General features: G+C 46.4%; 1 protein-coding gene across 6 annotated transcripts in view; it reads left to right on the top strand.

Annotated features, from left to right (window-relative positions):
* The window catches only part of PROX1 (prospero homeobox 1), a 52241-nt gene that overhangs the window by 21561 nt on the left and 14395 nt on the right, over positions 1 to 16285 (top strand). For all 6 annotated transcript variants that reach the window (XM_058701672.1, XM_058701666.1, XM_058701667.1 and 3 more), the window contains one exon: positions 1879 to 2073. In XM_058701672.1, coding sequence (XP_058557655.1) covers positions 1879 to 2073 — 195 coding nt within the window. The remainder of the gene's footprint in view (positions 1 to 1878; positions 2074 to 16285) is intronic.

Genomic DNA, 16285 nt, shown 5'->3' with positions numbered 1-16285 from the left:
TGAAAATATAATTCTTGGATAGGTTAAGTACATGTTTGAACTCTTGCAAGCAGAAGCGATTTGCTGATGACTTAATCATTTTCTGGTCAATTATCTGTAAGGGCCCTTGCAACTCCATGGCAATTATGATGCAAGTTGGCCTTTTGGGAGAAACACCAGTCTCCCTGCTTCTGTTTCCTTGTTACGTCCATTCTCTGCCATAAATTTTCATTCATTTATTATCTTTGCTAGTATAGGAACAACTTTCTGTGTAGTAATTACAGCCCCAATACACACTTTCGCTGTCATCCTGTTGGAGTCTGGATGTTCTCATGGCCAGTGTTTGATAAGTGGTCTTTGTTGATTTTTGATGAATGTACATCTTTTTCTGGGGGCCCCGGGAAGGGAATGCCTGTAATGACAAAAGGCAGGGGGTTGTCTGTCAGCCCGCCTGATATAAAGCTATGGATTTATTGGTTTTGACTTGGCAAGTTGAGACGCATCTGTCCTTTACGTGAACAGAGGTTTGTCAATAAGAATGGTATCATTTGCAGTGAATCCAGGAAGACATCTTCATTTAAAAGGTCATCAGGGAACCTTGGTAAACAAAGTTTTAAAGCCTAATCATGTTATGGTAACTTGGCATTTAAAAAAAAATGCAATATAGTTTCTGCCTATGCCATCTGCGTCTTAGCCACACCTTCCAAACGGCATAGACGCCAATGGAAAGGGGCGTGGGTCTTATCCGATGCTGGCCATGGGAAGTGTGCAAGCAGGCATGGCGGTCTGACCAGACAGGACCGGACGTGAGTGCCGTGTGCGAACATAAAGTGGAATCAGAGCTGGATGGCCATGGGGATCACCCATTTGCCAAAAAATAAGCAAATGCCAGCTTCCTCCCCTTTTGCACGAAAGCTGTTTTCCAGCATTGTACGGGGCTGTCATGTGATGACACAAATTCTCATTAAAAAAAGAAATCATGCTGGCGGTGAAGTCACGTGGCTCACCATCTCTGGTACAGGTTTCCCCCGCTATCCAAAAGTAGAGCGTTCCTATAGAAACTTTTCATAAGCCGAAATGGCATAAAGCAAAGAAGCAATTACCATTAATTTATATGGGGGAAATGTTGAGCATTCCCAGACCCAAAAAATAACCTCTCTTAGACTTTTCTGATACCCTAGGACACATCTCGATAACAGATGTACAAAATAAATCAAATAAAGCACAGATGCTCACAGACACAGTTCAAAGCTATGGCGGCTTGATGCTGAGATGCTGAGCCTCATTCCTGGGGAAGGAGCTTTGGTGGAGCCACTCTTGCTGCTGGGGGTGCGTGCTGCCTCCCTAATGGCTCGCTGCAAAACCAATGCTGAATGCTATTTTCCCTTCTCGCTTTCTTTCTGAGAAGCAAAAATCCTCTTTGGATTTCTTTCTGTTAATGAAACCAGGCACTAATGTAGGCCTTTTCGTAAAAGCAAAATGGCGGAACATGAACTTTTGAAAAGCAGGGGAGGCTGTACTTGAAAGTAACAACTCTTCCCAGGGTTTTGTGGTTTGAATGAATTTCCATAAGAAGTACACACATACAGTTTGTTCCACTGAAAGCTGAAGAACAATGTTTAAAATAAGATCTTCAACTTACAGAAAATCAGGTTTAGAATGCGAGTTTTCCTTTTGAAATGTGGAGGATTGGGGAGTGGTTTCCATTGTTGACGGGTTTTATGATATCTTATGAATGTATTACTGCTTTCACCCCTCTTGCCACCATTTTGGTGAAATCAAAAACACACCCATCCAAGCAGGAAGGAGAGGAGATCTTTAAAAATACTTCAGACTGCTTAAAGAATAAATGAAGAAAATGGTGATGTTCTTACCCTTTTCAACATTTAAATTTGACAGTTCAACAGATGCATTACCTCTCAGCTCATCAAGTGGTTTAGCAATTTCCGTGAGTTTTACTACATTCAGATGGAGAAGTACGCGCGTCAAGCCATCAACGATGGAGTCACCAGTACTGAAGAGCTGTCTATAACCAGAGACTGTGAGCTGTACAGGGCTCTGAACATGCACTACAATAAAGCAAATGACTTTGAGGTAGGAACTCATCTTTATTGTTTGGTCATTTCCCTTTTCTTTCTTTAAGAAATGTATTTTCTTTAGCAGTGTCCCCAAATCGGCGTCAGCCTCGTTATCTCCTAAGAGCATGACCAACTGGGGTAAGAGGTAAAGCAGCAGTGAGGAGCCCCCTGTGTGGTTCCCATCCGGGTCCTGGGGAGCTGACCCACCTCTGCTTCCTTTCCCATTCCCCAGCTCGGCTGCTTGCATGAAGACCCATTGACCACAGAAAGAGGGAACTGGAGAATTCAAAGAAAACTGCAGCAAGGAACCCACCCACACAGTGATTCCCTTTCCAGAGAAGAGGTCCCCACTCTGATAGGCGTTTTTTGCTATTTAGGTTTTGGCATGTCGCTTGGGCTGACATACGCTGCGTGCTAGGATAGCTGCAAAAGTTGTTTTCTAAAAAAAATCTGGAAAGGTTGATGGGGGAGTGATTCTGTGGTTTCTACTTTAATCAGCATGTATTGCCTTTATGGAAGAAATGGAACGAGAATTTACTAAGTCCGTATTATGAGAGCCATCAACATCTTTCGTTTTTGTTTTTGTTTCGTTTTTGTTCTTTTCGGGAGAGAACCTAGTGTGTTTATTTCGCGTGTGCGTAGCTTCGCAACCAAGCTGCCCGTCGCTCATGCCCTCTTACACACACGCACGCACACGCACGCACGCACGCACATCTACGACATGCATATTCTAGATACACGCAAAGCAGTATAGACGAGTCCCAGAAAGCAATAGCTATGCAACAGTGAAAGATGTGTGGCTATGAGTAAGGCGTTTCTTTACTGGCTAATGTGGTGCCTCAGCAAACATTTTTCATTGCAACATGATGACTCTCCATGAGACAACACTAGCGAATCTCCCAGTCCTCACAAAGGCATTTTGCTGAGCCCTGCTGGCTCAGGCAACAATAGTTAGAGGTGGGAATGTGGCAAGGGTTCTGCAGGCTGAACCCCCGATGGTGAGTGTAGACAGGCTGTGGCCTGATAAAGTCGGTCCCTTTCTTGTTGTTATCTTGAGGACAAGAATCTTTTTTTCTCCCACATCTGCTCCTGCCGGAACCTTATGTTAATAGTCTTGCTCTCCTCACATAGATAGGCACCCAGAAACACCCAGAAGTTTGCAGCTTCAGGGGAAGAGAAGGGCATCTTGGTCTAGACTTGCCAACGAAAGGATCTGCCCCTTCCTGCCCCCCTGTCTGCCCATTCCCTTGGGGGGCCCTTCCCACACAGGTTTTAGCAGCGCAGATCATTGATGGTGGCTTACCAGGCACCGAAGGTGGAAGCTTAGCCGTGGGGAGGTCACAGTTTTCCCTTGGAAGTTTGAACCATTATACTGGAAGCCACCAATTTACCTTTGTCGTCCTAGACTACAATGTTCTTCTTGCCAAATGTGTTATGAGCAAGGTTTTTCTCGGGCTGAACACATGAAAAGTGGGGATCCTCCTTGTTTTGCTTCACCATTTTAAAGTCTCTGTATTTAAAGTGTGTTGAAAGAGAGCTCTGGTTGACTAACCTGATGGGACACCCTAGCAGAATTTCTTTTAAAGCTGAAGAGGACTGTGGCTAAATAGTTTAAAGAAACCTTATTCAGAGTTCCGTTTCTTTTTCTGCCCCTTTCTGGTAAGTCTGTTGCTCTAAACTTGACCCAAGGAGAATTCGGCTATGCACTAGTGAACTCTTTACGGCTGATTACGGCAAATATTTGTTTGGCAGTGTGCGTCAGGCTTCATAAAAGAATTGCCCAAGGTTCGTGCGCTGAGTGCTGCATTTTTGCTGTGTAATATCCTCGAGAGGACAAATCCTTACAGGGCACATTAGGATTTTTAGGGTTTTTTGAACCTTACCTGGTTGGAATTTAATCCCTTGTGCTCACAGCACAAGGCACAGAATGACACAAACAGGGGCGGCTGGCATCAGGAGGTACCCAACGAGCTGCCCCATTTAGCATCATCTAAATCCTCCTTTAATATGATTAACATCTGATATTTCTCTCTTTGTGAATCAGATCCACTTCCAGCCCGGCCACCTCTCCTTTATCTGCAGTGTCTATTTTAAGACTGCTTCAGTGCAAGGAGTATGGGGCCCGGGGAGCAGTTCTGTCACTTCTCATGTGACTCCAGACAAGTTCTTGGTCTATTCTGGGTCTTTTCCTTCTTCAGTAAAAACTAGGATCTTTCCGGAAATGTGGTAAGAAGAAACGCAGGAGCATGGATTCTGCCCTGCCCCCTCCCCTCACACGTATGCCCATAGGCCTACCCACCACCACATATGATCACTAAATAGCTTTTAATTTAGCTTCCCAGCTTGGTGCGCTTACTAACTAGAGCTTCAGATAAGACAACCCCTTCTTTTCTGTGCACGGAGGTCAGGGCTTAAGCGAGATGCTTAAAAAGCCACTGGTCTTATCAGTGCAGCTTTACCACTGTGGGCCGTGGCCACGAGCCACAAGCAGACCCAGCACCCCATGCTGAATATCTCAACCCATACTGTGTGCACTGCTTGACTTTTGTATTTAAGTTTCTCCTCTTAAGATCAACCAGAGTGAATTTGTACTCTAAGAGGAGCAAGAAGAAGATGGCCAAGTAGAGAACTGGATGCCTTGTTTCTTTTCTAATTTTCTTTCTTTCTTTCTTTCTTTCTTTCTTTCTTTCTTTCTTTCTTTCTTTCTTTTTTTTTGAGAGAGAGAGAGAGAGGGAGGGAGCATGAGCGGGGAGGGGCAGAGAGAGGGAGAAAGAGAGAGAATCCCAAGCAGGCTCCATCCTGATGTGGGGCTCGAACTCAGGAACCGCAAGACCATGACCTGAGCTGAAATCAAGAGTCAGATGCTCAATCACCGAGCTACCCAGGCACCCCCATTTTCTAATTTTTAAACGGAGATGAAGCATGATAGAGGGACTTTGAAGTTTTGTCTACATTTAAAGGAATATTTTAACCCAACCGAGTATTAGCCGGTCAAGTACTAAAACAGCTTATTGATTGCATTTTTAGATCTCTCAATCAGAGGTTTGTTAACAATAACAAAATAGCTAATGTTTATTGATGACGTCCTGAGCATCCTTCCAAATGTCTTACCAATATTAACTGATTTAACGTGAGCGGGAATAATGATAGAGATATTAATAGGAGAAAAAGTTTAGTGTGCCTAACGCTCTATACTGTTTATAAAGTAATTCTAAACTAGTGGGAACCGGTAGAGGCAGGGAGAGAGCAGGGTGAGGGAGAAGGAGGCTGATGCCTTCCCTCCTTCGCTGGGACTTTCTCCTTTCTTCTTTCTCTTCTGCTGCTTGTCTTTTTTCAGCTCTCTGCTCCGGCTGTGTCATAAGCTGGCTGGTGCCACCCCTGTGACTGCTAGGCACCCTCCCCCTCCCGCCCCTGCTGCTCCTGGCTCTCAAGGCCAGAGTGGTTGCTGACCCCTGGCCTACAGGAAAATGAAGCAGATGGGGAAGGTTTATCACTCGCAAGGAGGGAGGAGTGGCTTGAATCTCTCTCCTCCTCTAGACCCTGCGTTTCCTGGCCTTTATGAGTCAGGGCCTTCTAAGTGACAGGAGAGCTTGCTCTGCCTTTTGTATCAGTTTACACAATGGCCAAGATTCTTGGCACAGCGCTCAGGCTCAGTGTGGTGAGAGCTTGAGAAGACCCGGGGGAAGCGGGAGAAGGCACTGCAGGGGGAGGGGCACCAACGCAGCGGTCGGTCGGCTTGCACCGAAGGAAGGAAAGAAAGTTGGCCACCTCACACGGGGCGGGGCACCTCGCTGCTGAAGGTGAGTTTGCGAAGGTGTGCAGGAGAGGGGGGTTTAATTACAGGCTGCTTGTTTCACTCCTACTTCTCACGTTTAATGAGATTGGCAACAATAAATTTGTCTTTCCAGGTGTTATGGGATGTATTTCCATGCTCCATTCACACTTTGCTTTGAAGAGGTTCCAACATTTTTTTTTTTTTTATGGGGAGGGATAGGAGGGTTGGGATTCCTTCCCAGTTTTTAAATCGTGCTGATACTTCTGACTTGAGGGGCATACGAGTTGGATTTTATCACTCTTTTGTTGCCCTCCCCACCGTGGCAGGAAGGAAGGTAGTGATGGCTGTCAGTCTCCAAGGCTGCACTGAGCGCTGTCTGTCCTTCTCCAGTACCAGAAGGGTAGCTCTTCCATCTCAGCGGGCAGCCAGCATCCTTCACGGGCCTCCTGGTGGTAGCCACTGGTCTGTGGGCAGGGTGCAAGTGCCTGCGACACTGACTGGCCTCCATTGCCTTCACTGAAGACCCAGGTTTGGGGATGGAAGGCCTAGAAATAAACAGAACGGGGAGCCTGATTCGCTGATTAGCGGGCTTGTACGTACCGTATCCCAAGACACTGATGTCCCATCCCAAGACACTGATGTCTATGTCGATGCTCCATCATAGACCCTGTGCTTCGATTTCTTTCTGGGTGTCCCATGACAGGCAAGAAGGGTGCTTCCGCAGACCCAACTTGTGGGTTGCCTCGCCTTCCGCTTTGAAAGAGAAAATTAAGAAGCCGCACCCCTCGCCTCCACCCCTACCCCCAGGCACACACACTCGGAAATACACGTGCTGAATACACCGTCCCCACCCTGCCTGCCCGGTGCCCAACCCTCCCACTGCCCGCACCGCGCACACTGAGGAAGATTTAATGTGTTTGGAAATCTCTCGTTCACGTCGTCATCTCTTTAAAGAAAAATGAGGACAGGTGGATTTAGGAAGCGCTTCCCTCCGCTCCAAATAGATACTTAAATATGAGTGATCGCTTGGAAAACTGGCACATGAGTGAAAACCTTTTACTGCCGTTGCAGTCTTTTGGCCCCAGAGCCGCCGAGCCTTTTGAATGATCACATGACACACGCCCTTGGTGGGTGGCGAGGAGGGAAAGAGACTCTTAGCACTTCTTCCCCTGCCAGTCCCGCCACTGACAAGCCAAATTGATCTGTTAAGAGACTAAATGAATGTTCTCTAAATATACGTACACACACGGCTGTCTGGGAGCATATTCCTGTGCGAAGTGATGGCCTGAAGGGTGAAGGAGAGAGTGGTAAAGACGCCCGGCTTCAAGGTGGGCTTGAAGGGTTGGGGGGTAGGGCAGAGGCGGAATTGTGTGCGGACCAGAGCTTCAGTTTTGCACCGTGTGTCCTTTCGGGATTCAAGGTGTTGATCAGTATAATGAAGCGGGCCCATTGATTTATCATCTGTTTGGTAATGTCATTGCATTTTTAGCTCCCTGTGTCTTTTTTGTCATTGGGTTACATTCAAGCCCAGTAAGATCAGCTTTAAAACCTCCTTACTCAACAGCTTTATTAGTTATAGCATTCCATGACCTTTCTCAACATTCTTAAAGAAAAAGATACAGTGTAACGTCGCTTTACTTTGCTTATTGTCCTTTGTTGGGGTGAACAAAGCATTTTCTACAGTGGCGATAGCACATAATTATACAGCTTTCAATGGCAGTGTCTTGGCACATATCAAAGTTCAGAGGAGCCTTTAGAAAAAAAAAATGTTTTGTGGCAGCCTAGGGAGGGTCTCATCTTTCCTTCAGAAAATAGTTCAAGGCTCTTCTGTCAAGCTTCCCTACTTAGAACTTTTTCTCCTCCTGCTTCATAAAGTTTAAAGCGGATTCAGTGGAGTTCTATGATCTATTTCCTTTGAAAGATTGTTCCTCAGCACAGAGAGGCCTTTTGACTTCAAGAGTTCACAGATTCATGTCTTTAGGTATCATATGTCTGACCTTACCAGTTACTCCATTTAATGTCGGAGAAAAAGCCTCAACCCTTTGTGTTTGTCTGTTTTGCCTCTGTGAAATGATTTGGTGAAAAGACCATCCTTTTTAACACACCACTGAGAGGCCGTTTCTGCTGCAACATACCCTGTGGCTTTTCTCTCTTTAAAAAAAAAAAAAAATTGTCCTTGTGTTTTGTGTATGGATGAGTTCACAGTGAGAATAGAATTATACAAGGGCAGACGCACACACAAAAAAAAAATCTTTTGCTTTCCTCCCTCCCCGCCACCCCCCCCCATGATCTATTGGCTCTCTTGGTGGCTGTACCCCAACAGGAGAAGCCATTTAGCAAACACAGAGGTGGCAGGCGCGTTACGGAGATGGCAGTGCGTTTTCCCTTGCTTCGACCTACCCCTAAGGCCTTCATAATTAATTGTCCTTCAGAGATGAGGGAAGTTCAGAGACAGTGTGTGGAGGGATGGCTATTGTCTGACATTCACTCCTCCTTGCCTCTGCTCTTTTTCTTCGTCCCACAAAGGGTTATCAATAGGAGAAAAGAAGCAAGTTCTCTGCAGAGAGCAAGCGGCCGGTCGTGGTCGGATCTTTCGGTGGGATGTTGGCATTGTGTTGGGCCCATCCTGAATGAAACGTCTGAAGAAGTTCTAACAGCCTTTTGGAAATGAGCCTGTTTATTTCGTCGAGATTAAACAGACTCATTGAGCAGCCCAAAGCGCGTTCGAAAGTTGGTGATCCCTTTTCACACGGCAGAGAGTGTTTTAAATCAAATTTCCTCATCTTCCTCCCACTGCCCGGATTTTATTTCACTGTAATTGTTTGGTTCTCTTTGCAGCCGTAGGGCAGAAAATGTAGTGCTCGTTCGCTCATCCCTCTTAAGTCTCTCCGTGTAAATTTGCCAGCATCAGGTATTTTTGCAAACATTCTTTTCGGGGAAGCGTAGGACTTTGGTTCTTGAAAGTAGATAATTCTGGTTCAAAACTATTGTATCACCTTCAGTGACTGCCTTAAGCCAGTCTTGGGTGCTCTTTGGTAACGTGCCATAAAACAAGCACAGTCTGTGTGCCCCCGCGCCCCCACCCCCGCCAATGCCTGCTTTTGGCTGAGACACAAAATAAAGATGCAACATGGAAACAGCCATCTGAGAAGTAAAGGCAAAGGAGGGCCATTAATGATTATTATACCTCTGTTCCTGCTAAATAGGGTGAAGCCAAGAAAAACAAATATAATTGTTCTTCCAAAGAGAGGTTGAATTGGCACATTAGAAAGCTTTCAGATCACCTCACGGTAGTGTTCACAGTGATGTTGAGGCTGAAGGGAACCATCTCGAAAGGAAATCTCTGTGTCTCGCAGAGCGGTTTGTCCTGGAGGAAGGGACCCGTAAGGATATCTGCCCCCGTGGCTCCTTGAACAACTTTCAGCACGGACCTTTGGGTATTTAAAGAGAACCTGTGTATGGAAGTTGACACAACTAATATAGTCATACCAAAAAGGGGGTCATAAAAAATTAAAGTTATTCTTATGAATCTTTCATCAGAGGCAGTGAAAAGGGACACGAGTGTCGTCTAAGTCCTTTGTGCTGCGAGCTCTTCTTCCGGGCTCTGGGCTATTGTTCAAGCAGCTCCTCAAACAGACTTTCACTTTCAAACTGACAAAAGTCACTTAAAAGCTAGACAGCTGTACTAACACACCCACCTTAGCGAGCGGGAGCCACAGGCAGGTGCCGGGCCCTCTGAAGAGACCTCATTTCAAATGGGCGGGGGCCGCTTCCTCCTGCCTGCGAGGTGCTCTCGTGCTCACGCCGAGGGGGACCCTCCGCTGCGGGTTTGTGTCCCCCACCTCAGGCTCCCCCGCGTTTCTCTTGCCTTTTCTTGACAGCATAAAAACATGGCCGTCCGTGATAATACCGTACCTCAGGTGGTATGGCCAGGGTCAGGTTCTCGAAAGTGAGAGCACAGAACTTGGCACAAGACAGAGGGAGTTGGCCTCAGAACTCTCTCCTTCCGTTCCCCCCCCCCCCTTCTGCTTCCCTTTATTCAGCCCTTTTCCACCAGTCTAACACTCTCTTCAGCTTTTCAGCTGTCTGCTGCCCCGTCAGGAGTAACTTGGGTTGCATGGGAAACACCCACCGATGGTGGGGCCGAGCCCGACCTCAGGATTTGAGAGACAGCTAGAGATGGAGAGGTGGGTAACTGCTTGCGTCCCCGGCCTCGGGGCAGCAGCCACCGTGGGCCATGGCGCGTCCTCCCTGTGTGTGTATTACAGGCCCCCCCCCCCCCCCCCGTCACCTTGTGTACAGTCTGGTCTGTGACACTGATGGTGATTATGTCCTTATTTTGCTCTGGGGGCCCCGGCACATGTGCAGAGCCCCAGCACATCTTCTTTGTCGTGCTGGCAAGCGTCCCACACCACAAATGCTTCATTAGCCCTGCTGCTGGCCTCCTTGCCAGACGCGAGTGCCCAAATCCAGGCTTCTTTCTGCTCCGTTCTTTTGTGTAGCTGATGATCATGTATTCATCTTCCCGGTTCTTCCCCATTTTCCTCGACTTCTGAACTCCAGATGTCCCAGCTTTCTTGCCCAAATCACTCTGCAGGCTACAACGAGAAACGGGGTGACTCTACCCCTTAACCCGTCCCCGCCCCTTGCCACCTTCCTACTTTTCCGTTCCCCAAGTGAACAGTGACTTGGAATGGCTCCCCAACGTGAGCACTCACATTTTCAAACTTGGAATTTGAATAGATGCCCAGGGACAGCCCCCACTTTGTGACGGTAGGTAGATAGGGTTGGGGTTAGGAGTTATTAGATATTGCTTATTGGACGAATGCCTTTCTCCTCCATCCCCACCCCTTTCCTCCCCTTGGTTCCTTCATTTGCCACATTTTATCAATTTTCAGAAAGCAGTCTAAAACGTGAGTACAGAAAAGGTTCTTCATGCTTCGCTGTGCATGTTACAGTTGTCTGAAGGTTCCCTTTCTCTGAATGGAATCTTCATCCCCTTTCTACCCCCTACCGAAGTCCCCTGCCTCCTTCTGTGGCCCTAACCTCCCCAGCCCCCAACAATGACCTATTATTAGATATTTAAAGTGATTAACACTTGGCTCTTTGGGAAAGGAGCTAAAGCTTTTCTCTTAAGTTTTATTTTGTATGTTTCACAGAACCATGGCATTTGTTCAGGTGTGCGCGTTTTTCTATTAACTGCGGGAAATTTCAGAGTTCAATACCTTGGGCTGTGATAGGTGCTACATAATCAGGACGTTTAATTTCCCCTTAAGTTTGAATTCATTGGTCTGTGTTAGCATGCAATGAGTAGCTTCCCCAGGGGAGAGTTTCACCAGTTTTTATCCCCCCAACCACTGCAACAGAAGATGTTTTAATGTCTCTATCTTTGAGCAAAACATAGATTTGTTTGTTTGTTTTCAGGATTAAGTTCATATTTTTATGGGTATCACAGACACTAGGACAAAGACATTGGTGAGAAATAAAGAAAACTCCCTCCAAGGAATGAGTTGTCATATTGTACCAGGTCGGAAATCTTTCCAGTCACGGAGCCCCGTTCGGAATTTTAGGAATAACCTGTCTGGCAAAGGGAAGGGAAGAGAGGTGGTCGCATCAGGAGGCCACCCAGCCCCAGGCGGGAAGCCTGTGAGGAGGGGCTGGTACCTGTCATTGATGGGATCGTTTTCAAAAGACTCAGGATGTCCCTAGAACATTCCCAACCTTCCATTATTACCTCATTATGGTTTTATCACCCATAGGTTTATTTAAGCCTTTTTCAAACCTAACTGCATTCTCAGAGTATACCACTCCTCAAGATGATAATTCTCTAAATTTATTACCTGCTGTGAAAATTGTATCTTCTTTTTATGGCTCTGAAAGTCATTTTCCTGGAACTCCAAAGGGATAGCCCTTGTTACAATATCCTGGGATTTGTGAACAGAACTGTAGCCATATTCTCCATTTCCTTTCTGATTTTATAGACTTTGATCATTCCTCCCTCTTAATCTTCATCTGTCCAGATTAAGGGGCTCTAATCCTTTTTAAAAGTCTAATCTCATACAGTCCGTGGGCCACCCCTGATCATTTTAGCTGCCCTTCTGTAATGCGCTTCTGGCATGACTGTGTCTTCGTGAGGGACAGTGCAGTTACTGGCCAAGGGGACAGAATTCCAGCTGTGGGCCACCACGCCACGCTTTGGTGATGATAACTCTCTCACACACACCCAATGCGATTTGCTTTGATTGTCCCAAAAGTTTATCCTCGGAAGTTGGATTTCTTGAGTAGCTTCTCAGTTAGCACTTTTTGGTTAAAATGATCCCATGAGACCAATTTATGAGATGCTTGGCAAGAATTCTGGCAGATCTTAATGTGTCCACGGGACATATCCAGCCAGATGAAAAATGGGCAGATCTGCCCTACTGTCTGGATGTTTTCAGTGTTTTTGTTGATAAGGTATCAGAGTGTTTGATATCGGGAAGATATGGCCTTAGTCTTGGGTTTGAGCCTATAACAATGATAACTACAGCAAGAAAGCTCTGGTCTCTAAATTATTCTCAGGCAGGAAACAAAATGTTCACTTACAAGTAGGTGTTTTTTTATATAAATAAAAGCATCACCTTGAAATCTGAAAAAGGAAATCCTTTGGGGAGTCTTTGCCATGTCCGTGGTCCTGAACTGATTATAATAGAGTAGAGCCTCACGAACAGCCTGCATCCTGGAACCGGTTCCTGGGATCAAAACCCAGCTCTGCCACTTTCTAGCATTGAAACCTTGGCAAATGTCTTACCCGCTCTCTGTGCCTCAGTCTCCTCATCTATAAAATGGGGGAAATGATAGCAAGTATCTCACCGAGTGGTCTTGAGAATTAAATGAATACGCACGAATATATTAGCCCAAAGTAAGTGCGTATAAGCATTTGCTTTTATTAATTCCCAGAGCCAAGTAAAAGTTACCTTGTTGCCGTTATCAGTAGCTCAACGGTTGCGCCATTTCCCGCTGACCCTAAATAGGCAAACAAACAAATGAGCGGAAGAGGGAGTTCTCATCAGAATTGGGACAAAGAGTCAATGCAAAACTGGTTTTAAAAAGAGAAAGTGATTCTTCCTGCCCCAAGTGTGGCTGTAAAGGTGACACCAGCCTGGCACAGCTCCAGGATTCTGGAGTCATGGGTTCTAGATGAGAAGAGCAGCGATGGGGTGATGGGGTCTGGGGGAGGGAACCCTGGATCGGAGGGTCTAGTTCTGGCAACACCTGTCTATTTTGGGCTCTACTCTGCTCACCTGTAAAGTGATACGATTAAACACGGAGCTTTGTTCTCTCTCTGAAGTTCTGTGATTCTAGAATAAAGACATTCTGCATTCTCTAAATAAATCCTGGGCATGATGCAAAGCTTTAAGCAGTGATTGCGGAGCCCCTAGGAATCCAGATGGTGTCCATGTGGGGCCACCTCCCCCCGTGTGGCTCTGCTGTGGCTTAATTATCTCAGCGAACATCTCTAGGGTGCCCATTTCAGTGTTCTCCCAAGGCCCTCTTCGCAGATCTAAATCTCAGCGGTGCCCTTGGAGACGTGGCAGCTCCCTCGCTGAGATTATAGGGACTAATTTTTTAAATTCATAAACATTTGTTGACTGAGTTGGCACTAGTCGTGAGACTTGCTGCTCACTTTATTCGTTGTGTCGGCTAGGGCAGCCAAGCAATGAGGACATTCGTCCTTGAGGCCCTCGTGCAAGTGGGTTTTCTGGGAGATGGTATAGAACAGGACAACTAAGGGATTGTCTGTGTACCTGTTCCCGTACACCTTCCTGTATGCCCGACATCGACCCAGACCGCTGGCATTTGTGATACGCATCAACCTCTGTTTAATCTACAACACCTCCCCTCAGACAACTACCTTCCTTCCTAGGCTCGGCTGGTAATTTTTGCAAAGGCACTACCACCTTTTCTTTTAGGGACGCCCAACATGGTGACAGTCTCCATCAGGAAAGTCTTTTCCACTGGGGTTTTGTGTGTGCTCATGTGTGTGGTTGACAGGTGGCAAATCTTCACACAAGTCATTTGGATAAGTGTTTTTTTTATCTTCCTCTGGTCGTAGTCCCCAACTTCTCTTTTTTTTTGGGGGGGGGGGAGGGCTACCATAACATTTTAAAGTGAAATCTGGTTGTACAAGTGACTTTTCATAAAAGGTGACAATAACGTTGACTGAGAACAAGTGTGGGGGTTTGAGTGGTTCTAACGGTCGAGAAATAACCAGAAGTAGGTAGAAGAAGATGAGAGGCTTTGGTTTCAAGGCCACTGCATTTCCTTTAATATACAGACGATTTTCCAAGATGTATCATTGAATGTGACCTGAAGGTACACAAGATCATTTTTATGTAGACTCCTGGAAGTGCCTTTCAGCAGGGCCAAGGCAAGGGCCAATCCCCGACACCACCCTAAAACTCCCCACCGTGAATGTCACCTCAAGCCGAGTGAGCCGTTGACATGGGTGGAGGGGGCTCCCAGGGCCCCCAGGGGCCATTCCGGAATCTGTTTCTCCCCTTCTCCAAACTATGTACCTTTCTTGAAAAGGGAATTTCAAAGCCATTCACAAGCCCTCAGGTTGCTTTGAAATACAGCTCATCCTTAGTTTTGCAAAGGGTAATTGTGGAGGAGAGACCAACAGGATACTCTAGAAGCACAAAATAGAATTTGTCTGACAGAACAAGGATGTTTTGGGCAAAACCAAAAGATGGGACTGGGGTGTTTAATCCCAGTCCTTTCTCAGAGCAGCCCGGATATGATTTGGGACGCATCCTCTATTGTTAGCAGACTGAGAGGCTCTCCCAGGATCCGGTGTTCTGGGAAGCACTCTTTTGATGATCACCCACATCTCACAGTGCCTTTTCTGGTGCTCGCGGTGAGTGGTGCTGTTCTCATCGTCCTGCCTGAACTCTGCTTCCTAACAGTTTCTCCTTGGGCTCCTCCCTCACATGCTCCATCAGCAGGAATACAGGGCAACGCAGACCAGTTTCCATGTCAGCCTCGGCAAAGCTTAATTACGAAGATAAACCTGCCGTAGAAAACAATCACGTAATGCATTCTCGAACGAAACAGGAGTAACTGTGGATTATCTGTGCCCCAGCTTCCTTTTGTGCAATATTGGAGAGTTTATGTCTTGTTGTTTTTGGATAATCTCCCGTCCAAGAATGGCACCAAGCTTGGCCCTATTTATCTTACCACCTCACCCAGTAATTGTAGCAAAAGTTAAACTTTAAGCACTATCAGCCCGTCTTGAACTCAGACGCCAGTGGCACATAATTCGTGGGGCTGCCTTGAAGGGAAGTTAGTTAACACTGCACGGTGACTGGTACGCTGCTTATTTTTGTGTTTTTTGTTTTGTTTTGTTTTGTTTTTTTTAATCTAAGTATCGAGCTGATTCATTTGATGTGTTGTGAAGGAGGTACAGATCCCTCCGTCTCGTACGATTGAATATTTACTGGCAGGAAAGTTCCTCACGAGAAGCTCCCCATCGAGGCAGAGCAAGACTCAAGTCTTCCCGGTCCTTGACCATCTCTGGGTGTGGTTTAGCTCTGATCCCATAGACACGGGCAGCCTTCAGCGCATCTGCGGAATGGCGTGACTTTGCAGGTTGAATTTGGGTGAATCAATCCCAGCTACCCAGCGAGAACAAGGAGTGTGCTGATCCAGTGAGGCACACAGGATTAGTGAAGAATGAAGGCGCATTCAGGAGAAGGGTTAGCCCTCAAGTTTGGCTAAGAGCAGAGGTTGGCAGACTAGTGGCGGATGGGCCAGATCTGGCCCGCGGCCTGTCTCTTATGACTCCAAGCTCAGAATGGTTCTTATATTTTCAAAAAGTTGTAAACAAGAAGAAGAACGTGCAACGGAGACAGAATGTGGCCCACAAAGCTTATGTGTTTACTCTCTAGCCCTTTTCAGAGAAAGATTGCCAACGGCTGGCTCAGGCTGTTTCACTCTTTCGGAGAATATGGACTCTCTCCTAGTCCTGGGGTCCCCAAACCCTCTGATGCTTTGACGAAATAGTCTTGCTCGAGCTCTTACCTGAAGAGCCTGCCAGACGCATTATTCCAGCAGAAGGCTTCCAACTGTTTTTAAGGTCTAAGAGTCTTTTCATAGTGTCTGGGGGGTGCAGAGACTGGGGAAAGTATTAGACTTTAGTTTTTAATACTTTGCCCCTGATTTTCTTTTTGGCGAGTTTTGTTCATTTGTTTGTTTTGTTTGTTAAAACGTGGAATCACTCTTTGAAACGTGTGCAGAGTTTGGGAAGGAAGGAGAATTGACTCCGTCGCCAGAAATGACGTGACAATCATTGTGTTACCTGACATGTACATCACCAAGACTTCCAGGCCATTTTAATCATATTCGGTGAACCACATTTCGGCCCCTCAGAACAATTGTTGCCAGTGTCAAAGAGTTTCTTCTAAACTCTACCATA

The sequence above is a fragment of the Neofelis nebulosa genome, chromosome 15 (genome assembly GCF_028018385.1).
Source record: "Neofelis nebulosa isolate mNeoNeb1 chromosome 15, mNeoNeb1.pri, whole genome shotgun sequence".
NCBI lineage: Eukaryota > Metazoa > Chordata > Mammalia > Carnivora > Felidae > Neofelis > Neofelis nebulosa.
This window is presented reverse-complemented; position numbering and strand designations above follow the sequence as displayed.